This window comes from Stegodyphus dumicola, chromosome 1 (genome assembly GCF_044657685.1).
Source record: "Stegodyphus dumicola isolate Sdum_Otavi_A_Nest chromosome 1, ASM4465768v1".
Lineage (NCBI taxonomy): Eukaryota > Metazoa > Arthropoda > Arachnida > Araneae > Eresidae > Stegodyphus > Stegodyphus dumicola.
In genome coordinates this window covers 276,865,293-276,892,816 of record NC_140768.1, presented here as the reverse complement: position 1 = coordinate 276,892,816, position 27,524 = coordinate 276,865,293, and the positions used below count along the sequence as shown (strand labels likewise).

Below are 27,524 nucleotides of genomic sequence, written 5' to 3'. Positions count from 1 at the left end.
AGTGTCGAGCAAATGGTAAAACAGAAACTAACGAAAAATATTAGTCCCAGTTTCTTATCTACCAGATATAAGGTATTCGTGATTAACCTGTGCAAGATTATAGATGTCCGGTAACATTCGTCGATGTTCTTGAGAAGATTTTGAGATGCTATTTCAAATATTTTACAAACCATTACGTAAATTATCGCAAATGCAACTAAAGTAGTCAAAGTTAGGATATGCCATATACTATGAAGAATTAAAAATATGTAAGAAGATGGCAAAATAATGTCAATTTTTTTTAAAGAAAAAGCGTCCAATGGATAAAAAGTGGTACTATTGTTCTGATTTGTTGTCACCCAAACATCCATCACCAATCCAAAGACGACTGTAATAGCATTCATGGAATAATGAATCATAATTATCTTTCCAAGTCTTACCAGGTTTAAAGATTTGGCAACTTTTTCAGTTATTTTGAAGATATCCAGCAAGTGTTTTCGTTTCATGATCATGGTCAGGTATAAACAAGCACTCAAACATAGGACTACCATCAGCAGTGCTCTTTCCTTGGAACCATTTTCAGTGTGGTATAGCACATCGTATATATAAACCAGATTCAAAGCGCACAAGCATAAAATGGCTAAACACATGTTAAATTTTGTAATCCATCTCAAAAGAAATTTCTCTTTGCTTTCAAGATTTAGCATCTCTACGCCTGCAAAACTGAAAATGAAAAGGTGCATACTTATCATATTTCTATACTCCTTACTCATTTTAAGCGATGTTTCACATATTAAATGAATTTGAAGGGATTTAAAGTTGATACTGAAAACTCCTGCACTGAAAATTGCTCATGAAGATCGATGACAGTTGCTAAGAGTAGCCGGGAAACAATATAGCTTGTTTTCGAAATGGAAAATGAATTATGTAGCATAGTTTCGACAGCAGTTTGTTCAAATTCATAAATATTAAAACATCTGTCGCCAGATATTCAGAACGAGTAGCAATTTGAGACCTATGAGTTTTGTCGCGTGTTCATTGGTTCATAATTTAGTTCACGGGGCTTTCAAACAAGGGATTATGAATATTTCATTTCCTACTACGGAAAAGACATATACATTGTGAATATAAATCACACCAGTCATTTTTGGAAATTAACAGTTAAAATGTTATGAAAAGCTCCATTAAACATGACGTCAGTCCACTCTTTAAACTATTGTTGCTTAATCAGTTATAAAAAAACAGGCCAAGGCCATCTGCCTGATAAAGAAGGCCTCCCAAAGTTGAACTTCAGATTGTTTTGGGGAAGGAAAAATAAAGAAAAAACAAAGCCACACATTCAAAAAGATTAAATATGTCTGCTAAATCTGATGAAATACATCTGCTAGATCATTAAGCGATCTAGAAAGAATTACTAAATACGAAGTTTTTTATCGCCAAAAGCAAACTTTCTGAAAAATTTTAGATCATTTTGAAATTTTGGGAGCTTTTTAAAAAACAGTAGAGGAAGGCATTAAAAACATTTTTAATGCGTGTCTGTTTGACATTTTCAAATTTTTAACGACAAATAACTGGGATAAAGTGACAAACTGATAGGAAACAATCCTTCGAACTAAAGCAATCCCGGTCACACCGGGACATCTGGTAAGCCCATTTAAAACGATAAACGTATAATTACAAACAACTAATTTTTTAAAACAAATAAGCTTATGATAGTACTGTAATTAATTACTAACTATAACTAATTTTACATAAGAGTTTATTGAAAACTTAAATAATTTTATCGGTGGTCGTACAACAGGTAAAATCATGGGCATAGGTAAAATCATCGGCGGGCACAATGGTGTCTGTGGACATAGGGTTGGGATCTAATTTATCTTACTCATTATGGTCAATTCTGTAGCAAAGGAAAGAAATATCTAAAGGCAATAAACGCATCTAAACCCTCGAAAAACGTAGGAAAGCTTCTTAAAAAATATCAATTATAAAGAAAACTATTTCACTCTACAAAAGTTTTTAACCATAGAACAGGGGTAGCCCATCGTTTTTGGAAAAGTGCCATTATCTAAAACACGTGCGTGCCACTTCCAATATTTAAAAAGGTGTTATTATTAAAAGATATACAAAGTTTGAAAAAAATGTTATATTTAACCTTATTATGGGATTTATACTCAAATAGCACGTAAGAAAAGTATATAGTTAAATTTTATTATTATTAAACATATACGGTTCGAACCTTAAAGTTACAGCTATGAGTGTGGAACCTTCAGAACTAGTAAGCGAATAATCGCTTTAACTCAGGAAACAGAAACCTAAACTCAAAAAGAGTTAATTACCCTTTATTGCTCAAAAAAAAAGTTAAAAGATGGCCCTTTCTCAGGACGTACAGAAAGCCTCCACTTGGGCTTGAACTCAAAAGTACTAAGAAAATCAAACTTAACTAATGCTTAACTAAAAAGATATAGTCGAAGCTATCAAAATTCTACAGGAGTTGGCCCCTAAATGTTAACTAAACGGCGAAGCTATCAAAGGCCCGAAATACGGCCAAGCGTAGTAACAGCTTAGAGAGAGTGTAACCAAATGGCAAACGCGCGCTAGTCAGAATCTTTGGCTCTCTAACGAAGTCAGTGGAACTTCGACTTAAGTACTGCTCTTCCTTCATTTGCATTTAACCACGATTCTAAAAACACACTCTGGCCGGAAATTTGTAAGCTGAAATTAGAAAGGATAGGAAAGTAGCTAAAACTGAAAATAACTCTTTAAAATTTAGTATAAATCTTACAAACATTTTCGAAGTTTCATTCAGTTAGGTTATGTATAAAATAAAAATAAATACCTTCAAACATTTAATTAGAAATAATTATTAAACAGTCAATACTTAATTAATGTGGCTTTTGAATTTGTCGTTTTTTACCAACTGATATATATTAGAACTAGTTAATATACTTACAAATTAGGTGTTTTAAGAGCGTATTAGTTAATAATCGAAATATCAAAATATCTTGAACGATATTTTAATATTTCGATATTTGAAACGCTGACTCAAAATTTCAAATTTAGAATATAAATTCCCATCCTAAATTATTATGTATAAATTCTGGAAATTTAGAAGAGGATTCTGAATGTTTTTTATATAAAACTTTTAGCAACAGCGCCTGCAGTTTGATTTTTTCCGCCCAGTTCTGCCTATTAATATCCTGGCTTTAGCCATTTTGCTGACCGGTTGTAAAACGCAATATTGAAATTTTAAACCAGTTAAGTTAGACCAAATCTGTGTAGTCCTCGGCAACAATACTTTTAAGTTATAAATTCAACTTATGTTATCATACTACCCGCAAGTGACAGAGTTTTTCTTGCAGGCACAAATATGCCGTCTGTTTTAGTTCAACATAGAAGTTAAATAGCAAGTTTAAGTTATAATATACAATTTAAATAGAGAGGTTATTTGAAACTTTAATAAGATTTTGTTGTATTCTCACTAGATAACTCACTTCTCAGTCTATTAGCGTGGAACATTTGACTTAATATTACACAATGAAGATCGTGGAAAGTTTCCCTAACTTTCATATACGCGTTACACATGGGGATAACGACGAAAACACCCATGCAAGAGCCCGCTCACGAGAATCCGAATCTTGGACCGAACTACCAGTGTTCAGCGACTTTACCGTTCGGCCGCTGGTGGGCCTCTTGCGTCAGCTGTCGGAAGAAATAGAAGAAACAGAAGAGAATCAAAACAAAAATAATATGTTAGCTAAAATAAACCTTAAAATAGAATTATATCATTTTATTAAAAAAAAAAAGGAGAAAGTAAAATTTCGAATATATTAGCATTATATATTCGAGTTTTCGACATATAAGACATATGGTATCTCTGATCAGCATATCGTTTTCAGTGCATATTAATACCTCGAAGAAGTGCTCTTGTTTTAATTTTCCGCAAAATCATACCTGACGTAAATAGAGTTTGGATGAGACTTTTCATTATCGTTCGATATTATAAAAGCGTGTGTGTTACGTAAAACGTTAAACTAATCATTTAAAAAGTCTTTTTATTTAGATTCCATAATACTTCAGTAAAACTGCTAATTTACGCCATGATTTTAATAAACAAGTTTTTAACGCTCTGTCACAGCTCGATAACAAAATTTCTAATTCTGTACCGTGTGTATAATATAAAAATAAAATATAGAGGCTATTGATAAAATTTTCTAGTAATTTATAGATTGAAAGCTTCTTTGTATATATATTTTTTATTTTTTATTAAAACAAGAATGTACTTTCTAGTATTTTGATATTTTTTATATTTATTTTTTCATATCACTTACATTGGGAGGTGGGAAAGGAACTGAGAAACCAATTACAGCAGCCGTTAAAACTGACATTCTTTATAAATCCAATTTTAACATTTTTCAGTAAAAAAAGTTTAGTTTCATGATATGGCAACATCTAATTAAAAGGAAGAGTAGTGATATAGTATATATATATGTGTGTGGTCTTTTATATTTTAAATTTTCTTATATATTTTAATTTAAATTTTTTTAATCTAAACTCTTCTTCAAGGTATTGTACACTGCGCAAAAAAAAGGAACAGTTCTATATCTATCGTTCTACTGGACCGATTGACGAAATTCAACTTGTTTTTTTTTCATGTCTCGAAAGTGCGACTTAGGATATGTATTAGATTTAGATATAGCATTGTTCCAATATAGGTATTTTGACACAAAATCGGACATTTTCTGCAATGACATGCCAAATTTTTTCCATATTTCGATTCTACCACTCAAATTATGCCAAACTGCCAAGTTTTGTAAACATCGCAAGCGTAGTTTTTAAAAAATTAGCTCTCAAAGTTTTAGTTCCTCCATGTTAATTGAGTTTGGTTTATATTTATTAATATCTCTTTTTTTATTAAACTTAGTTGGTTCTTCCTTCACATTTCGAAATTTAGGTTCATTCCAAGTTTACATTCGCCCATTTTTACTTCCTTGTACGAAGTAAAAAGGAAGTATTGTAATCGCGAAAAGTTTCAGGCAGCATATTTCAACGAAAATATCCATTTTGACCGCTATCGAATGCAATTTAACGATGCTTTTGCGTGATATGTGTACGTAAGGACAGAATAAAATACTCTTTCCCTTCAAAAAAATTATAAAACTGCTTTAAAATTAATTCTGAAGAGAATTTTTCGTGGCGTCTGTACGAACGTATGTACGTACGTACGTACGTATCTCGCATAACTCAAAAACGAGTAGCCTCAGAACGTTGAAATTTTGTATATAGGACTGCTATAACATGTAGATGTGCACCTCGTATTTTGGTTGCAATCGGCCGCACCAAACGTATATAAATATATTTATATAGTATATATATCCACTTTATTACCCGGCTCAGTGATCTCAGTTTCTTTACTCTTATATGTTTGTAAATTGTACATTTTTTGCTTTAAAAATGATTGAAATATGTTGTTTTTATCTTCCGGTGAAGGATTTTATGCCTTTAGTAAATCTGTGTGCAATATTTTTAGAATTATCAGCAATTTTAAAGTTGTTTAATTGCCGCTAAGCCTGTTTTTAATGGCGGCCATTGATGTTTACATTTGAAACAGGAGTCTAGTGGATTTTTTGCCAATCTAGAGAAACTTAGCTTCGCAACAACAAAGATAACGCATTTATTTATTATTGCCAATTAAATCGTGCTTAATTCTTTCTGGAATTTTTTCGAGGAAATAAGCGTTTGAGATTTACTTCGTAATTTTTAATATAGATATTTTGAGTTTTTATGTATTTCTGCCTTCTCGCGAAGTGAGAACTGAATTAATTAAGTGAGAAATACTCAATCGTCTGTGAAAAACTGTTTCTTTTTTGTTTTGTTTGCTTAATTTCTTTTATACATAGTTCTAGCTTTGTTATAGTATTTGAATAGAACATGTGGCAACGGTTAGATAATTCTATTCTTTAAATGATATAAATTTTGTGCATTCTGAGTTATAATATGAATGAAATATAATAATGTTAAGTAAACCTAGCGCCAGAGTGTCGCCAGAGCGCCAAAGTGAATTTTAAAGAATGCATTTATTCTATTGTGGTTTATGCGCTGTCGGCGAAGTAGGTTTAATTCAATCTAATAAGTTTAAATAAAATGCAAGAAAAAATGCGTATAATTTAATATTCCGTACAAGGAAGTCATGTGGTGTACACATCAGATTTTTTATGATTTATTTTTTAAATTTGTATTTTTAATAATTTTATAAAGTTTTCGAAAAACATTTTGAGTTATAATCGATAAAATTTCTATCATGATCTTAAAGCAGATGTATTTATAAGCATACCTGCAAAAAATTACAAGTTTTTATTCAAAATTTCCGAAGATATACGTGAATTTATATATTGGCGTGTTTTGAAATTTGGCATATTTGTTGAAAGCGATAATAACATCAAATGTGGTTTAGGCACTTTGTTCAAATTATTTGAAAGGAGGAGCGATGTGACTTTTATTCCGCTCGTGCACAATATAAAAAGCTAGGATGGATGTGACTTTTTCCGGGCCTGCACAATGGAAGGGAAAGGAAAATGGTTTGTCATATATTAAGAAGTTCATCAAATGAATTATTCTTGGTGCAAAATGAAAAAAATATGCCAAGATAAATTTTTGAATTTCTCCATAAATTTCGCACCAAATTTTACAAAATTTAATTTTTAGGCATATTTTGAATCGTAGAATCGAAATATGGAAAAAAATTGGTATGTTATTTCAGAAAAAGTCTGATTTTGTGTCAAAATACCTATTTTAGAACAATGTTATATATATATATATCTAATATATATCCTAAGTCACGCTTTCGAGCCATGGAAAATGCGATTTGAATTTTGTCAATCGCGCCCAGTAAAACAGAAAATATATAACTGTCCCCACATTTTTTTTTCGCAGTATATATTGTGCGGTATTTTAAGCAGTGAAGAAAAATAATTTTGTTTCAGCCTGACTAATGAGGTATTTGAAAGAATGCAGAGCCCATGGCTGTGGCCTAACTTTTTATTCAGAATTAGTTCTCTTGGTAGGAAGTTTAAAAAGAATCTTAAAATCTTGCAAGATTTCACCAATGCGGTAAGTAATGCCATTTTTTCAGAAATTTTAAAATGGTTAATAGGTTGATTATTTAAGGTAAACGGAGGCTATCTTTCATAAAAGAAAAGTGCCTTCATAGATAATTTTCTAAGGGAAGCTGACTCAATTTTACGTTACATATAAGAAAAGCCATAAATCCCTAGGAACGCAGACCTTTTTTTGTAACTCACTCTGATTGCTTCGGTTTTTAAAATCAAAATCAAGTTCATAATCAAGGAGCAATTCATATCAAAGTGAAAAATAAGGTTAATTCAGTTATTTTTGTTTTGATAATAATTATAATTATTAGTCGAAAGGGGCTTTATCCCTGAGGGACTATTGTTTCCGTTTTGCGATTTTTCGTCGAATTACTCTGAATGTCGGTTTCACTTTTCATACTGTTGCCACCAAATATTATTGCCCTGTATTATATTAGAAGAAATTAAATAATGAAGAATCTGCATAAATGTATCTATGTTTTTCGCATTGTGATAAAACAATGGTACCTAAAGCCATCGAATTTTGAATGACGTAATCCTACTGCGAATAAGACATGTGGAAGCCCAAATTTGAAATTTGGAATTTGTTTTATTATCGATTTCATATTTTGTAAAAATTTAACGAATTTTTGATTAACAAACTCAAGGATTTCAAAGGAAGCAATGGCCCCGTTGTACAGAAAAAACATTTTTATCTCCAGCGCGTGAGACTGTATTCTAAAGATATGCTCAATTTAAAATTATTATTAGATATTGCTCTTGAACTGAATTTTATGGTTTAAGTGCAAAGAACATGGTATTTAATAAATAAAGGTAACACACAAAAGGTTAAATAAACGCCCTTTTTTATTTAATTTAGAAGGTATTTCTCCCACTTTCCGAGCGTCCTTCGTGGTGTAGGCCTGTATTCCAGAGGTCCGCGGTTCGATTCCCGGCGAAGGCGTTGTTAATTTTTCATCTCTCCGGCCTCCAAAAAAAATTCCTAATGTCTCTACAAATTATAATTATAATTATAATTTTTAAAGCTTAAGGCGCATTATAAATATTTTCTCAGTAAAACGTGTTTTATTATTCGCCAAAAGGGACTGCTTTAAAATGAAAATACCGCTGATCCGAAACACCCTCTTAATACAGAGATTTTGGTTGATTTTGACACACAACCCAAAATGTGTACCGTTGCCTATCATTGAGGGCTAATTTAGCTTTTTAAAATAAAAAAAATGGTACCATCGTGAAAGTGCTAGGTTCGGTGCATAAGTGGAAAATAGGTCTGAGATTCTCTTTAATCCAAATACGTTTTTCAAAATTTTGTTGACTTTATGCAGTTACGTTTAGGCTAACTTGTGTTATTCAGCTATATACTCAATTTATTGTGACACAGATTTCATAAAATAACTGTATGACATTTTAAATTTAAATCTGAAACAGGTGATTGCTGAGAAGAAGAAGGAAAAAATACAGAAACATGCAGAAACCGAAATGACTGTCTTGGACGAGGACGGAAAGGAACATCACAGAATGAATAAGAGAGCTCTGCTGGATTTGTTGCTGGACGAACACCTAAACAACAATGCCATTTCTGAAACAGAAATTAGAGAGGAAGTAGATACTTTTACATTCGAAGTAAGTTATGGAACTGGATGATATAATAATAAGTTTAGCTTATCTACGTTAGATTGTAGAGATGATTACTTTTTTGAGCGGGAAACGTGAAAACTCAGCTGTGTCCTCGTCAGAAATCGAATTACGGATTGCCCCTTTGTTCACTGGATGTAGAATGAGGAATTTGTAGTATAGTGTAAAGATAAAGACGCTGCACTATAAAGGCATATTTAATGTTTTGTATGGTTATTTATTGTTGCGTGCGTACGGGTTCCTAATAGATTGAATGCACGCAGAACCGATGATAGCTTGATAAAATTTATTTTACCCAAAGAAACCCATCACAGTTCTGGAACTTTCCACAAAAATACTCGTACACCTCTTCTCAGTATCACAGAGCACAATCAGTAGCTACACTTTAAACCACTAAGAACTTTAAACACAACGCAATGCAAAGCGTATCTGAAAGGTGAGGCTCTCATGGATATCTCAGTACTCCGGATTCAACTAACAACTAACAACTGACAGCAGATACTCCCTCCGGTCTTATACAGTTTTCACCCGGCCACCAAGAAATCTCTAGTACCTTCCATTTCTCAAAATTACTGGAAGGCATATACGGTTAGAGTTAAATATAAGGTTATACGAATACGGCTACAGTTAGATATAAGGATCAATTACATTTATTCAATTAGAGTATCAGTAAGTTATATAGGGACTATACCGAAATGTCATCAAATGGTCGCATGTTTGGCGACTTTTGGTCATTCCTCCCCAAACTTTTCGTCAAAAATTAGTCGCCAAAACCGTCGCCAACTTCGCGATATCCCGCCAATTTAACGAGGTAGCCGTTTACCAAGGAGGTTAGAATAGAAGGAGGGAAGGTTCAACTCAAACGGTGAAGCTTGGCGGCCATCTTCCTGTTATCACCGTGACTTGTGCAAGGAAGTCTGTCATTGCAACATTTTTTTCTTTTCTTTTTGAAGCATGTCAGCTTGTATTGCATATGGATACATAAATAGATTCTCGAAAAAAAAATCGGGGCATTATTTTTCACACGTAAGTATTAATTTTCTTTTTTTTTTATGTAATATGACAACTATGTCAAAAAATATCACAATATCATGTGGTTTCCTTTCCAGATGTGAAAAAAAGGACTTAAAATAGGTTATTTAATATAACTATAATCAAAATATATTAAATACATTTTAATGTTTCTGTTTATAGCTGGTATCTTCGTTCCTTAAGATACAATGCTATATGGTAGGATTTAAATTGTATAATTTGAACGTTTTAGTTAATTCGTTTTATAACTTTCATGAAAAGTAAGAAATCAATTGTTACTATTTTTATTAATTGTAAAGGTGTTAAATAAAGCAATGCTTTTCTTTATATATTAATTATTATTCATTTTTTAAAGTTAAGATAAACTGTTCTGTTGTTAAAAATTTTTTGTATAAACTTACAAATTTCTGAGCAGTATAGTGATAAAATTAAGTAAAATATTTACACAATTGAACATGTGGAAAGATGTATCCAAAAACATATATAGGTGTATTTCTGTAATTCAACTTAATTAAAGGCAGTTTCTTTGAGATTAATAAATATGAAATGCGCATAAACTGAAATCAATGAATTCTGTTTTATTTTATCAAGATTTATTTTCTAACCTAAGCGAATCCGTGAAATATGCAGAAACATCATTTTTTAAAGGCTTTAATGTTATGCGCATGCATTTAGATTTCGAACTATTTCTTAACAATTTGCTGTACATAGTAAATTATGGATATCATCTTTATTACTTTAAAAACAAAAATTCAACAATAGCGGGGGATTTCATTATAAATTTAACATAATTTTACTGGAAAATAAATGCACGGAACAGCTTAGAAACACGTACATGTCACTGCCGTAATGCAATGTTTTGAAGTCACAAACATGGACGCCGCTTGTTCGGCGGAGTTTCATTCCCCGATAGTGGAGGAAACTGCGAACCCTCCCTCCTTCTATTCTAACCTCCTTGCCGTTTATTGAATGTTTAATAGGCATGTTCCCTGTAATCTTATTTTTCCGGCAAAGCCTCATCTCTTTCATGCGTTTACACAGTTATACAAAAATTGCACTATAAAAAATGTTACATAATACAAAAAATAATACAATTTCACATATAATTTCACTAAACCTATTTACATACGTACAAAATTCGTAACATTGTTATACCAAAGCACTTTTGCATGAATAACATCATGGAGACTGACCGGGTTATTTACGTTACACACGGTAAAATTCATAACATCCCATGCAGTCACTTTATTCCAATACCTGGAAATCGAGTTCTTGACTAGCTACGAATGTCTTTAATTATTCATCAAATAACTTAATATGTAATCTGAATTTATAAATTCTTATGTTTGACAACATTAACACCAGCCCCACAATCGAACCGCGATGTTTTAGCGCAAATAATTTCGGGGGGAAATGACAGAAAATTCTGAATTGTTTTATACTTTTTAAAATTTAATCTTTTATTTATTTCGAAGAAATAAATGTTATTCGTTTTAAAATTATTAGCAGTTATCATTAAAACAGAGTAGCGATTCTATGGTGAGGCGATCTATCGCAAAAAACCAGAGCAACAAACAGAGAGAACCTTTGAGCTCGTAGACGAGTACATTAACAAATGAATTATTAAACGCATCCTCCTTGTTCGGGTGCCAAAGTACTCGCCTGCAAATCCAAGGATCCACAGTTCAGTGCTCACCAGAAGAACTACGGTGTTTCGCATTATAGTAATAGAAATGAAGATTTTCATGGTGAATCTCTACAGTATCTGAAATAACTTACAACATGCATAAAAACAGAATTAACTGAAAAACAGCCCTTGTGTTTGGACATAAGTTTTCCAAAAACTGAATAATTCTTCTCGTTCTGCATCGAATTTATGTAAAATGGTGTATTTTCTGAATTTCCCAATTCGATAGGTTTTTTTTTTTTTTTTTTTTTTTTTTTTTTCCGTTGGTTAATTCCCTGGTATCAAAAACAAAAATTTTCAATCAAAATACTAAAATCCTGTAGCAACGCAAACATTGTAACATGGCTATAATTATACCTGTATGCAAAGAAAATCTGATAATTTGGCATAAATGCGACTCTAGGCATGCCGGATTATTGAGCTAAAATTATGTAATGCCACAACAATATTGCATACAATAATTCTCCAGACATATTTAGCAAGTGAAACTTATTAGCAGATAAATTTTGTCACAGTTCTATTGTATTTGATCATTTTTTGCTTTGAATCATTAATTTTCTTCGAATTCATTAATTGCTAGTGAAGTTCGAATGTCTACTTTTTTCATAAATTCCGCTCTTTAAAAAAAAGTCTGAAAGCTTTCAGATTTTACATTACGCCTAAAAGGCCATTCTTTTAACGTTTTCTGTGTTACCTTTATTTATTAAATACCATGTTCTTCGCACTTAAACCATAAATTCAATTCAACTGCAATATCGCAAAATAATTTTAAAATGAGCATATCTTTAGAATTTCCTGCTACACAGTCTGCGCGCTGGATATAAAAATGTTTTTTCCACCCATTCAGTGTTGCCATTGCTCGTTTTGAAATCCTTGAGTTTCTTAATCAAAAACACATAAATGCTTTACAAAATAGGAAATAGATAATAAAACGATTTTCAAATTCCAAATTTGGGCTTCAAGATGCCCATATTCGGAGGAGGATTGCGTTATTTAAAATTTGATGGCGGCTCCAAGTACCGTTGTTTTATCACAATGCGAGAAACGTACATACCATTATGCAGATTCTTCATTATTTAATTTCTTTAAATATAGCATAGAGCGATAATATTTGGTGGCAACAGTTTAAAAAGTTAAACAACGCAGAAAGTGAATCGACGTAAAATGCCAAAACGAAATTAATAGCCCTTCGTTAACGCTCCTTTGGGGTAAAAAGGAAAATACGAAAATTTATTATTTCTTCAGTGTTCAAATTTTTCGACGAATTTCGTGAATGTATTTAACGCTTCATTAGTCTTACACCAAGTAATCTTGGTTGAATTATCTTTTTTGTCACTTTTATTTCTGTTGGTATTTGTGGATTCAACGTCCTTTGAATGACTAATTCAACACTTAACATAATTCATCCACCGCGACAGGTTAATTTTTATCACTTTCAAATCATTAAATAACTTCGATTTTTGGAATTTCATTAACTGGATAATTCGAAGGAAGACCCTTTTTGTTTTGTTTTGTTTGCAATAACTCATTATTTAGTCATCGGATTATGAGAATTTTTGACTTATTCATAGAAGTTTGCTTTATGGCATTTGCGTAGCCAGAGGTTTACATTCTGGGGCGATCCATAAATTTACTGCCTTGGGCGGTCCCTGTATTACCCTCCCCTTCCACTACATAAATAAATAGCCAAAAATATCAGAATGGCCATTAAAACTCTATGTATATTTTTAATATATAAAACTTTAATTCCAGCATCTATAAAAATAGCGCGATAGGTACAGTGTATCACATGTCATCACTGAAGCTTTGTGATGCCACAATACAAAGATATTTATTTTAAAAACTAATCAGAAAACTTGCTACTCGCAATATATTTGTCTTTCGAATTTAATCGACAGATTCAAATCAGAGATTTAATCAGAGATTTAAAAGAAATATATTGCCACTGCCCGTATTAAACTACTTTTATTTTCCCAGTGGCAGTATGTTGACATTCAGGAAAGTGTTAGATATATAATACTCCTTTCGAATTTATTCTATTATTAATAAACATACTAAGCGATTTAAAAGCAATAAATGCCCAGTCATGTCAGTTTATTAATCACTAAAGGGACCCGTGAAATGAAATTAGCTAGATTCATTAAAATGGTGTATATATGTAAACTATGACAAAATACGATGGCTGCTTTAAGAATAATTAGCGACCTCAAAATTAACTATTCTAGATTTGGCGCTCTCCCCCTAAATTCATCTGTTCTCCCAAATTCGAGATCCTTCCATGTTACATAACAACCTAATATTAACCAATCACAGATTAGCTATTCTTATGCATCAGACTTAGTATAAATACCTCTTGGCCCAATAACTAGGCCATTCTACTTGTAAGCCTAACTTCTGTTCTATCAACACCGTGTTGCTTTACCTTGCTTAAATGCTTACGTCTTAATTTTAAAAAACCAGTGTATATAAAAATTATCGTATTTCATTATGATTGGATAAATATCTACTAAGATGGTTTTATATGCGTGAAAATAAAGATCGGGACTTCTTCAAAATTCATTTTTGTCAGCGTCACCTTTTCGTCTTTCCACTCAGCCATCTAAGACTGCAAGCTGTTAAAGTGTCTAATGCCTATTACGCATTAAATTATCACATGTTGAAGGATTTGTACATAGTGTAATTAAAAGCTGATTATAATGTAAAAAGCTAATTGTCCTCAGACTTATGCTGTTACTAAAAAAATGGGCCTATTTCATAATCTTTAGTCTGTCAAATAGCTCTTTGACAGTGAAAATTCCTTTTTTCCTTTTCTTAATTTCTTCCTCGTTACGACACGACAATTAGCCAGAAATTAATTAATTTCCATTCACTAGTATATTCAAAAAACTTTTAACAGACGGTTTCACTCAAATAAGAACTCCACAACATACGTCTCTCAAGCATTCCTAGTCACTCCCTCTCCCATAAATTACTTCACACAAGTTTCGCCGACTGATATAATTCAAAGCCCCCGCTGCCGATAAAGAATTTCGGAAACACAACCCTTCTGAGTAAGACGCGAAGAGAACACTTTGCCCACTTCCCACTAGAAAGAATGTAAGTTAAATAATGCTTTTTCTGGCCGTTTACATTCCCTTTTCTTATTATATATATTTTAAATTTAAATTTTTATTTTTTGATTTATTTTGAAAAGATTGCATTATATTTTTTATATTTTGTAATTTTCTAATGTTTATTTCGATTACTTTGAGTTCTATTTCATAATGCCAATTTCCAATGTTTAATTTTTTACAAATAGTTTTGAATTAAAATGCATAAACACGAGGGTGTCGGGGGACAATTACTCAAGTAATTTATCAATTTTACTGCATAAATTGCTTTTCACTCAAAATTGAATTAGCGAAAATGCTTAATCAGAGTGAGTTCTTTAGTGCTCTGCATTGGTTCTTGATCCCTTCAATTCACAGAAATATTTGGCCTAACTTAAATTGCCAGTTTGGCATCGCCTTATTACTGAGTAAAAAACGAAACACCTTCGTATTTATTTCTTAATTATTGTTCATTGAACGGGAGTTGATTTGTTCCCCTTGAAAAGACAACTAATTTCCGATCAATGGCAACGATTACTTGCTTTTAATTTAATTACTTGCTTTTAATTTAATTTCTCTTTACAGTTGAAATTTTGTTATCAATGATTTAATTCAAGTCCCCGTTAAACATTTTTAACAATTTACATTCAAGTTACTTTAAAACAATTTTCGGAATTAAACTTACTAATTATGGATTCGCTCTTTTTAGATAATTCTACTAAAATTAATCTTAGGAGATAATATAATCAATATTTCTTTAGTAAATAAATTATTATTAACTTACTTTGCAGCTATTGCGCAAGTAGTAGAATAACTCGATTTCGCACTAAGTGAATTTAAGATCATGCAACTGACAAACTTTTTCAGTTCTGAGTTAGCTAAAATCTCTCATTCTTTCTGAGTTAGCATTATCCTCAGTAGATTGATCAATAAAACTTTACGTTATCCAATGCATTAAGTACTGTATAGCTATTTTTAATATATCAAATATTCTTTCAAGTGTTAATATTTGATTCTCGTACTTCAGGGCCACGACACCACTTCATTGGCTTTAAGCTGGTCCGTATACATGATTGGCCTGCATCCGTGGGTTCAAGATAGAATCCACGAAGAATTAGATTCAGTGTTTGGTGAAAGTGACCGGGATGTAACTGTGGAAGACCTGAAGAATCTCAAATACTTGGAATGTGTCATCAAAGTAAGAATTACAATTTTTACTGTGTAAATCCGAGTTTTATTACATAAATTTGAATCAATTTTTACTATATAACTTTTGCACTGATGACAGTTCGAATGGTTAGCTGAGGTTTCGGTATATCGACTGTTCTGTTGAACTCCGCCGTCTTCATTGCTTGGTCTTTGCATCTTGGCCAAATTTAATTAACAATGTTTCACTTTGAACGTATGGTGCAGTTATAGCGTACTAATCCCATAGCAAATTTCTATTCCGAAGAAAGGTCTTTCTTTCTCTTTTTTGAGCATGTGAAAGAAATTTTCGAATACTTGAAAAGAAAAAAAAATTGATTATATTAATGGCAATAAATTTGAAATAATTAGTAAAGATTTCAAGTTCTGATTTCGAAATTGCCGCAAAATGAAAATTTTCCATAGCTGAAATATTAATAAACGTTGCAGTGAGGGAAAAAAACAAAGCAACGTAGTTTCTTATAAATGTATCATTACTTTAAAAAGGACCACGTAATAAAAGATTACGGTACGGGAACAAGATTAAAGGAAAAGATACAAAAGCGTTTCAGTTTGCCTTCTCGATTTTTACTAAATAGTGCGGAATTAAAAGTTCAGAATTTCAGGGAAAGAGAGAATTTGACATCTTCGAAAAATTCTAGTTATCCGGAACTCTAAATATTCGAATCACTTGTCATTTATTCCGGGAAAGTAAAATTCTGATTATTATTATTTTATTTACTCATTTTTAGTTTTTTCATTTACATAAAATATAACACAGAATGATAGTGACATAAGAAACGTTCTCTACTCTCAGAAAGTATATAATGAAAGTATATAAAGTACTAAAATGTAATCCTCCATCCGAACATGGGCACCTGGAAGCCAAAGTTTTGAATTTCGAATTTTTTTCATTATTTCTTTCATACTATTTCTTAATTGAATTTTTGATTAACAAACTCAGCGACTTCAAAGCGTTCCATTAACATTAGCATTACGTGCATCTTCAAGAACGGATATTTTATGAGCGAGGTTTCTTGTGATATAGCAATGAATTGAAGTTGATGGTTTCAGTGCGAAGAACATTATATTTAATAATTGAAGGTAACACACAAAACGTTAAAATAACGCCCCTTTGGGCGTAATATAAAATCTGAAAGGTTTCAGATATTTTTTAGTTCAAAGCGGCTTTGTCCCTGAAGGACTATTGTTTTCGTTTTGCGATTTTGCGTTGGTTCATTATAAATGTCCGCTTTAAACTGTTGCCACCAAATGTTAGAGTCCTGTATTATACTTGAATAAATTAAATAATGAAAAATCTGCATAAATGTATCTCGCACTGTGATAAAACAACTATACATAGAGCCATCGAATTTTGAATGACGTAATCCTACTGATAATATGGGTATGCGGAAGCCCAAATTTGAAATTTGGAATTTGTTTTATTATCGATTTCCTATTTTGTAAACGAATTTTTGATTAACAACTCAAGGATTTCAAAGCGAACAATGGCAACGTTGTACAGAAAATGTATTTTTATCTCCAGCGCGCGAGACTCTGTATCGGAAATTCTAAATATATGCTCGATTTAAAATTATTTTGCGATATTGCTCTTGAAATGAATTTTATGATTAAGTTCGAAGAACGTGATATTTAATAAATAAAGGTAACATACAAAATGTTTAAAAAAATGCCCCTTTGGACGTAATGTAAAATGTGAAACCTTTCAGATTTACTTTACTTTTTTTTTTTTTTTTTCCTTGACCCGCGGTCAAAAATGGTGAAGTAGTGTAACGATAAATGTATATTTCTTTTATATGTAGAAATACTAGATTTTCTAAGCAAGAAATAGGAAAATTCCACTGTGCCCTCGCCAGGTTTCGAACCATTTAATTTGCAATTCCTAACTGGGCGAACTAAATCTTATGCACGCAAGAGAGGAGTCTGTATATATATTTTAGCTGTAAAATAATATTTATATAGTTATGTATATGTGCTTCATTTCATTATGCTTTGTTTTATTTTTGAAGGAAACTCTAAGACTGTATCCTTCAGTTGCGGCATTTGCACGTGAAATAAGAGAAGATATGAAATTTCGTAAGTAGCACCCATCACACAGCTCAAAGTTTTTTTCTTTTTCCTTAGTGTTTTGGTATGACCAAGCGAAATATTTGAAAATAACATTTAATTTGAAAATTTAACATTTTAAGACACATTGGTTTCTTCTAAATGAAATTGCTTTTACTTGTTTAGAAGTATATTCCAAACCTATTTTAATTATCATTTATATATAGCGTCTGTGTATTCGTAAGAGTTCTAATAGTTGCGTCAACTGATTTTTCTCATTTTCATTTAACGCACCTTACGTAGCCGCGTCATGCTCATCACATGTAATCAGAGCTTAAATGGTGCCGGAACCCACCGGAGCCCTAAATAAGAAGGCTCCGACACTTCTCTAATTAATTGAGCAATAGTTTCAGCAGAAATCTTATCTCGAAAATGTTATTTTTAATAATAAAATTATATTAAAAACTGATTCTGGCTTCTGAATGCATACTTCTCTTTTCTTGGGAAACAAACCCTTGGATGGAGGTCGAGACTTTTAAGGAAAGAAAAGCCCCAACCCACATGTTAAGGGCTTATTCCGCAGAAAGTACAATGAGTTTATGACAGTGGGTAAATTTCTCGTTCCAACGCTAGTGTCTTCCCGCGGAAAAGAGCTCATGCACACTCTTTGGAACGATGTAACCAAAGACGAGGGATGAAAATTGCCGTTTGTCACTTTTTTCAGCTAATCCTTAGGTTAGGTGAATTTCTCCCCCTCCCCTGTCACATTCTGCTTGACAGCTAGAATTATAGCGAGAGGAAGGAGATCGTGAACCGGAGACTGGTTGAGATATTTCTTATTTTTTGTGTGAAATTGTTATTTCAGCTGAAAGCCAAGTCAAGGTCCGGTATTTTATTTTAATATTTAGTTATTTACCTTTTATTTAATGACTTATTATATTTTTATTTATACCTTTACATATCATTAACGTTTAATATTAATTGTTAATTATTCTAATCATTAATTATTTAATTGTTAATTATTTTACTAATTTATTTATTTATGTATTTACTTTTGTTCTTCTTTCTTGGTAGGCTTCCAATACTTCTAATTTTAGAAATTAAGCCCTGCGCGTAGTTATATTTTTAGCACTAGAGGTGCTTCACTTTTTGTCCAATTCACTTTTGAGTCAGAATCATTTTTCAGACTGTTGCCATCAAATGTTAAAGCAATGTATTATTTAAAAAAATAATAAATAATGAAGAATCTGTACGTATGTATGCATGTTTCTTGCATTGTAGAAAAATGACGGTACTTAGGACCATCCTGTTCTGGATACACCGAATCTTCCGTCACGATATGGTCACCTCGATGTCCGAATTTTGAATTCATCTTTAACTTATATATCATAACTTATATATATATATATGTAATAATAAAATTCCATAGTCAAGAATACACTTAAAATTCTAACTGTATGTTCTTTTCATTTTTTAATGGCCACGGTCTCTTATTTGAAAGTACGTGGAATTAAATCCACAGTCAAGTTGTTTTTCCCGCCTTTTCATACACGTACAGTTATAGAATGTTCTGGAAATATTTAAAGCGAACTGGAATGGCTGACGAGGCTGACGTCATTTCTTGGAAGCTCCGCTTTCCAGAGGCTATAAAAGGACTCGCAAAGGAATATCGGGGTCTTTTCTTAAATGTAACGATGCAATAAACTTCATAAAAAAAGTTATTAGTAGTTCTTTTTTTATTTACTCCGGAGAACAGATTTTTGTAATTGCTATTTCCCCTGAAATATAATAAATGGTTCCTGTTTTTTTAAACTTATCGTCTGATAATTTAAGCAACGACTACATCTATGATTCTTCACCAATCTATTTATTCCGGACAAAAGCTGGTACATCACATATATCTATTATAGTTTTTTGCCCTTTTTTTTTTTTTCTCAGATGATCTGGATATTCCACGTGGAGCCACCTGTGTTGTTTTATCCTATTTGCTACATCGGGATCCGGAAGTTTTTCCAAATCCGGAAAAATTCGATCCTGACAGATTCCTGCCAGAAAATACTGCAGGGAGAAATCCTTTCGCTTACGTGCCTTTTTCTGCCGGTCCAAGGAACTGCATTGGTAAGCACAGTTTAAAATGTGTTAAATTTATGCAAATAGTGCTTATACATTTTATGTTTCCATTTTGCATATTAATAAAAAAACTGATACGGACACCACACGACTTCCTTGTATGACCTATTAAAATATGCAGATTTTTGCTGAACTTAATTTAAACTTAGTTCCTCTAAGTATTCAAACGTAATCAACCCATCCCATAAAGTTGTAATTAACCTATCCCATAAAGTTGAAAATGATATAAAAAATTGCAAATTTTGAAATTAAATATCCTGCTTAATTTTTATAGAACGGAAGTCAAACTTCTTATAATTTTATTTTTTCATGACGAGTATAAAACTTTCCCAAATATAAGCATAGAAACAAGGCGACCGCATTAAAATTAATTTCATTTTTTGTCAAAAATTAAATTTTATTTTAAATTTATCATTGCCAAAACGGGAATATTTTCGTCATTTAAAACACATATGTAATTGGAAGTTTATTGCGAAAATGAAAGCCAGGTAAGGACTCTTAAGCCAGATAAGGAGGTGGGTGTATATAAAGTTTACTGGAATATTCTGTCCGATAATATTATTTTTTCAAGCCTAGAGACACTCATGCAAGTGTGCATTTGAGACATATATGGCTATCTCTCTTTATCGTTGCATTTATACACACGTGCTTTTCTAAACTAACTGAAACAAAAGCGTCTTGTGTCATTAACAAGTGAGATGAGATCGTGTAAACATGGCTACTGATAAAGTTCATTTACGGCACTATATTTTGTACGCATTCTAATAAGGAAGAAATGCCACAGAAGCCTTTCGAAATTTAGTGAATTTTCGGTTGAGATGCAGTTTCGAATTGAAATTGCAGAAGATGGTTCGAAAAATATGAGCAGGTGATTTCGATCTTAATAATAAGCCACGCTCTGAGCGGCCATCTTTGATCGATGGCGATGTTGCCAAGACCTTGTCAGACCAAGATCCTTTTTTGACAACATTGGAGATTGCAGAAAAGCTTAACTCAGTCAATAAAACCATTTCGGACCTTAATCGGAGAGCTAGGATTGGTCTATAAATATTCCAGATGCATGCCTCATGAGTTAGATGAGAAAACTTTGCATGGTCGATTCGTCATATGCATATTTGTGCTTGCTCAGAACAAAAGCGAACGCCTTGGACAGGATGGTAATTGGTAATGAAAAATGCATTACCTATGAAAACATCTTCAAAAAAAAGAGCATACTATTAGTCCTCACTGTCAGCAAATGGATAATTTAAGTGAAAGAAAAGAGGACGGCGATGTTCAATAGGAAGCACATCATCCTGCATCATAATAATGCCAGACCACATATTGCTTTGACAAGTCATCCGAAAATCGTTGAGTTAGTCTGGGAAATTTTGCTACATTCACCATATTCCCCAGACGTAGCACCCTCCAATTATTACTTGTTTCTTTCCTTGCAAAAATTTTGAAGGCGAGAAAATTCAAAACTGAAGCAGATGTCAGCCAAGCACTATTTGAGTATTTTGCCTCTAAGGACAAGACATTTTTCAAAAATAGTATTTAGAAATTACCATCACGCTGATAAGAAATCATAAGTAGCGACGTAAATTATATTTCAGAATAAATAGTATTAAAGGTATATAAAATTTATTATTTTCTTTCGCTTCCCAAATGGACAGAATATTCGGGAAACCTTGCATATACACTCTTAGACAAAAAAAAAGACAAAAAAAAAAAAAAAAAAAAACGACGCACCAAGAGCGAGCTATCCGAATGGGAAGAAACTCGGTAGAAATGATGTACATGTACAGAAAAACAAATGATTACAGTTTGAGAAAAATTGGATGATTTATTGAAGTGATAGAGCTTCACAAAGTGAAAAAGTCAGTAACAAGTTTGTCCACCTCTGGCCCTTATGCAAGCAGTTATTCGGCTTGGCATCGATTGATAGAAATTGCGGATGCCATCCTGAGGGATATCGTGTTAAATTCTGTCCAACTGGCGAGTTAGATCGTCAACATCCCGAGCTGGTTGGAGTGCCCTGCCCATAATGCTCCAAACGTACTCAATAGGAGAGAAATCCATCTATCTTGCTGGCCAAGGTAATGTTCGGCAAGCAGTAGAAACATGTGCAGTGTGGGGGCGGGCATTATCTTGCTGAAATGTAAGCTCAGGATTGCGTGACATGAAGGGCAACACAACGGGCCTTAGATCTTCGTCGACGTACCGCTATGCTGTAAGGTTGCGACGGATGACAACCAAGGGTCCTACTATGAAATGAAATGGCACCCCAGACCATCACTCCTGTTTGTCTGTCTGCCTGCCGGAAGAGAGTCAGGTTGGTATCACACCGCTGTCCGAGGCGTCTCCAGACTCGCCTCCGCTAGTCATCGGGGCTCAGTTCAAAGCGGAACTCATCACTATTCTACTCCAGGCAGTGACATTCCAGTGCGAATGAGCCCGACACCACTGCAAACGGGCTTGAGGTTGTACAGAGGTCAATGGTAGTCGGAGCAAAGTGGCGCCGTGACCTCAGCCTTCTTTCTGTGAGCCGTCTATAAATGGTGTTTGCGGTCAATGAAACGCTAGTTGCTGGTACAATCGATGATAATGATGCATCTGGGGCTGTGAGTGCCGCTCTGACGATTGCTTGGTCTTCACGTTCTGTCGTTTCTCTAGGCCTACCGCTTCCTTTTTGAAGCTGTGTGCGACCATAGTTCACCCATTCCTGCCAACATCGTCTAATAGTGGCATCGCTCCTGCTCAAATGTCGAGCTATTCGCTGATAAGACCAACCGGCTTCTTTGAGCCCACTACACGAGCTCTCTCAAATTCTGACATCTGCGCATATGGTTAGCGCACCTGTATGCGAAACATAGTTACTGTCTACCAGAGTACACGGAATGAAATTCGTGAAGAATTTATGACCTGCAATCGTAATTTCTCCTCTTAAAAATCCTGCCAGTTGCACGGATCAGATGCCCTGGAGCGACAACTGTTCATTCATTGGCGGCCAAAATGTAAAATTTTGCATTTTCCGTCGAAACTTGTATGCATATCAATTTGTGTCCAATTTGCTTTATATCTTCTCGGTGCGTCTTTTTTTTTTTTTTTTTTTTTTTTTTGGTTGTTGTTGTTGTTGTTGTTGTTGTTGTTTTTGTCTAAGAATGTGTGTGTGTGTATATATATATGCTAGGTTCAGCTAAATGCAATAAAAAAGGGGGATGCACAGGTACATGTTACAGGAAGTCGACATCCAAAAATCAATGTGGTATGTTTTTGAGTTCTGTGAGATACATACGCATACGTACATTCATGAGTACGTAGAACCTTACGAAATAATCCATTTTAAATCTATTTTGCAATCCGTTTTGGAAAAAAGGAGTCCCTTATTGTGTCCGTAAAAGTCAAGCAAAAAGTCGTCTAAATGGATTCATGAACGGCCAAAATGCATATTTCCGTTGATGTATAATATTCAAATTTTTTTCTGGTTACAATACTCTCTTTACTTCGTATAATGAAGCAATAAGACATTTCTAAGCTTAAAAATAAACTTTCTAAGCTTAAAAGCAAACTCCGAGGTTGAATTCATGTTCACGGCATAGACAAGCTCTTTGCATTTTGAAAGACTTTAGCGTTAAAAGCTCTTCTGCGAAGAGTGAAAGTATTCCAGATATCTTTGATGCTGTATCTCGACCATTTCAAATAAGCATCCGTGGTGTGCAGGCCATAAACTTGACCTACCTACTCGTGCCATGTAATATACAGTTAAATTTGGATAGTTAACTCATGTAAAGGTTTTGATTTTTAAGATCGATACTGCACACTATCGACCAGAATACCACCGACGCTAGTGATCAGCATATGATTCGCAATATGAAAACAAATCTTTGATAAAGATTTAGTACTGATTAAGAGGATCGAAGCTTATTTTTCGCCGGTATGGAGTAGGATCGATACCAGCGTACCATCGACACAGGCATAGGATTGACATCAACACCGGCATAAAATAAATACTGGCATAACTTATAGAAGTACATAATTAGCGAAGAATTTGATAATAAAAGATCTTGTTTGTTAAGTTGTTAATTTCCTCCTCTCGTCAGATTCGGCATCACTGTTGTCTTCCAACGGGGCCGCGAAAACTTTACTGTATTATATTTAATATTAATGTGCTTTTATTGCACTGATTCAGGTATTGTTATGCTTTTACTGCGCTAATACTTATTAACCCACTGAAGAACTGTTATTGTTTTCAATTACGATAAGATCACGTCAGTCTTAAATGCTCATAGATAACGTTGCCAATTCGTGACATGCAAAAGTTCTCATTTCTATTGGATATCATAAAAGCGCTATTTCAATCCAGCGCTAAAATTAATCATATAAAAGAATATTTTATCTATATTCATTAACACCATTTTACCACAAATGTTATTTTATACCATAAGTTAGAAAGGAAACACGATTTAATAACATATAATGTAGGTTTATTTCGATATTACTATCTCTACTTCTTCTGTACACTATCGTCTGCATCAAAATACAATAAATATTCATTAAGACAGAAACTAAAAGAATAAGAGTCTATCAACACGAAAACAAACCCGCTTTAACAGAGTAGACATAATGTGCGATATCCTTAATTGTTTTATATTTCTCCTAATTTTTTTAATATTTTTATTTTTTGAAATTCTAATGGTAAATTCTTATTTAATGAATTGACTATGAAGTGTGCAAAAAATGTCTTAAATTGCAAAAGTGATGACCCAGAATTTAAGAAATTGAGGCATTTTTCCTGCAGATTTTCAATTCTGCTGCTTCTATAGAAACTTTAATATAATTTTAAGAAACAAAATTTTATTGAATTTTATTTCAATTTATTAATTTGTAAACTTAATTAGCTATTTAACTACACCCGCTTAACTTTTTCTTGCTTTCACAAATTTTCATCATCGCTCTTATTAGAATTCTAAACTTCAGGAATTCAGAGAAAAGTTAAAACTTACCTCAAACGTTTAGTGAAATTTTCACCTTACAACTAAAAATTAACAAATATTAGCCACCGCTATATGCGGGGTTCTCATAATTCTGATATTTAAATAATTACAATACTTAGACTAACTTCCAACTACATTTCATTTAATAACTCAAGCTAATTTAGATTCATGCCTTAATGCTAACAAACCCACAAATTTTAACTAAATACGCGCGATGATTATTAGACAGCCAGAGTCTCAGAGCAAAGAGCTTAACCGGCGGATTTCTAAAGCTCTCTGTCTCTCTAAACTACAGATTTGGTCTCTGTTCAGCCTCATCCCTTTTTACATTCTAGCGACTGCTGACGGAAGAAATAGGAGAAACAGAAAAGAACTAAAATAAAAATAATAATGTTAAAACATATCTTAAAATTTTATTACATAATTTTATATTAAAATAATGAAAAGCAAAATATCGAACATATTAGCATTATATATAAGAGGTTTCGAGATATAAGGCGTATGATAACTCTGATCGACATGCTTATAATCCATACTAATACCTCGATGAAGTGTTATTGTTTTAATTTTCTATAGAATCATACCTTAGAATCGTACCTTATATATGCCTTGAGAATCGGCTATAGCTAAGATCCTTCCTTAATCTTCGATAATGTAAAAATATGTCCTCTGTGACGAAGTTGTTCATTTAAAAATATATTTAATTTAAACGTCATGTAACAATATTTTTGCAATAACTGTTAATTTATATCACGATTTTCATAAATAAAATAGGTTTTTATCACGCTATAGTAAATGGACCAAAAAATTCTAGTTCTTAACCTTGTATACACCATTGTCTACAAAACTGTTATAATGAAGTTTCGAAATAGCGTATAGATTACAAACTACTTTACATATTTTTTTATAATTTTTGTTCAAAATCCAATATACCTGTATTCTATAATTACAATTTTCTTAATTTCAGTTAAGATGCCTTATCCTAGAAAGTTTAAGAAACATTTTAACCGTAATATTAGATTAAGAAAACAGTTAGAACTGCATTAAGCTTTTTGTAGTAGGTATTAGCTAAAATATTTTGTTCCTATTTTATGGCTCTTTAAATAATTATTTAAATTTAATATATATATAAATAAAATAAGAAAGGCAGAAACAATAACATTGGTCAAACATCGGAGCTTTTAAATTGAAATTCTTGTTGAACTGAGTTTTAATTTTATTCGATACTGATGGTTTAGTTTTACCATTTGGCAACGGTAGGTATTGCTTTTGTTTAAGATGAAAGCTATGTATTTCTAGATTTCCCGTGTTTTTCAATTTCATTTTAAATTTCTAATTTTAAATTCTTGAGGTGTTTGAAAATCTGAAATTTTCATATTGCAAGTTGTCCTTCTGTCCGCTGTTTTTTACAGTAATTCTCTTTACTGGAAATCTGATCAAAGATGTCTTTCAGGTCAGCGATTCGCTTTGATGGAAGTGAAAACAGTGCTTTCTTTCATCCTGAGGAGGTACAGATTACGCTCCTTAGATCCTAGGGACAAGATACAGCTGGTAGATGAAATAGTGCTACGACCTCTGAACGGTCTCAGAATCGAAATCAAACCCAGGCATCAAACTCCTGGCTATCATCCACCTTATTACTATCCTTGATTTCAACGAACATCATTGCGTCACATTATTTTACAGTAAAGCCTGTAATTCAATAACCCCGATTATCCGAGCTCGATAACTGGTTATTTCCTTAAGTTGAAATCCAGAGCTTTATTATCCTTTAAGCAGTGTCGTAGAGAGAGAAGGAGAGCCGATACAAATTACTGAAGCCCGGTTCTATAAACGATCCTGATTTGAACCTTGGTTTTCTTATTTTTTATTTTTCTCTAAATATATTGCACATACATATATAATATATGAGTTATTCTTTTTTTATACACATTAAGTTCAGAAGTTAAAATAATTAATAAGCATACAAGCAATTGTCGCAAAAGCTTTTTGCAGTATAAAATTTGTTTTTCTAGTGAATTATACTCATTTATTGGGCGTTTGGCGGTCAAATTTTATTTGTTTCTGCCTATTGTTTATTAAATTGTTTTTAAATTTAAATCAAATATGCATTACTTTCTAACAAAATAATTAATCATGAAATTGTTTTTCTTATTATCCTGTATTGCGTCATGCTTGACAGGATGCCAGAGATATCATTTCCAAAATAAATCTATTTGAAACATTTTTATTGCCTATTTGCACGACTTGTATGTACACGAATATTTACAGAGGTTAATAAAATATAGTTTACGGAAGCAGTTGTATGTTTAAACTCAGGTATTATCTCAACTCAGGTATTATTTCAACTCAGGTATTATTTCAACTCAGGTATTATCTCAACATCCTACAGACTCATTCCAGCCACACCGGCTGAAACTCAGACTCATGTGCGAACACCGACTTCAAAGATCAAGGAAGGATTTATTTACAAGGCACTTAAGCATAAAATCTTTATCTCCACAATATCAAACTTTAAAAATTTACATCAAAAGAAGAGTTTCCCAAGCAGGGCAAATGTAATTCCAAATTGAAATGTCAATATTATTTAAAAATTTAGTGCCTTCTGAAGGCAAAATACGTGTAAAAACACGCGTAA

The 27,524-nt window shown here is 32.6% G+C and overlaps 1 protein-coding gene across 1 annotated transcript in view; it reads left to right on the top strand.

The window, feature by feature from the left end:
* LOC118188928 (cytochrome P450 4V2-like) overlaps positions 1–27,202 on the top strand; it is a 53,891-nt gene extending 26,689 nt beyond the window's left edge. The window contains exons 6-11 of the mRNA XM_035359455.2: positions 6,960–7,086; positions 8,514–8,708; positions 15,556–15,726; positions 17,744–17,810; positions 19,719–19,898; positions 26,340–27,202. Of these exons, the coding sequence (XP_035215346.1) occupies positions 6,960–7,086; positions 8,514–8,708; positions 15,556–15,726; positions 17,744–17,810; positions 19,719–19,898; positions 26,340–26,536 (937 nt within the window). The 3' untranslated portion in view covers positions 26,537–27,202. The remainder of the gene's footprint in view (positions 1–6,959; positions 7,087–8,513; positions 8,709–15,555; positions 15,727–17,743; positions 17,811–19,718; positions 19,899–26,339) is intronic.
* Positions 27,203–27,524: the final 322 nt, after the last annotated feature.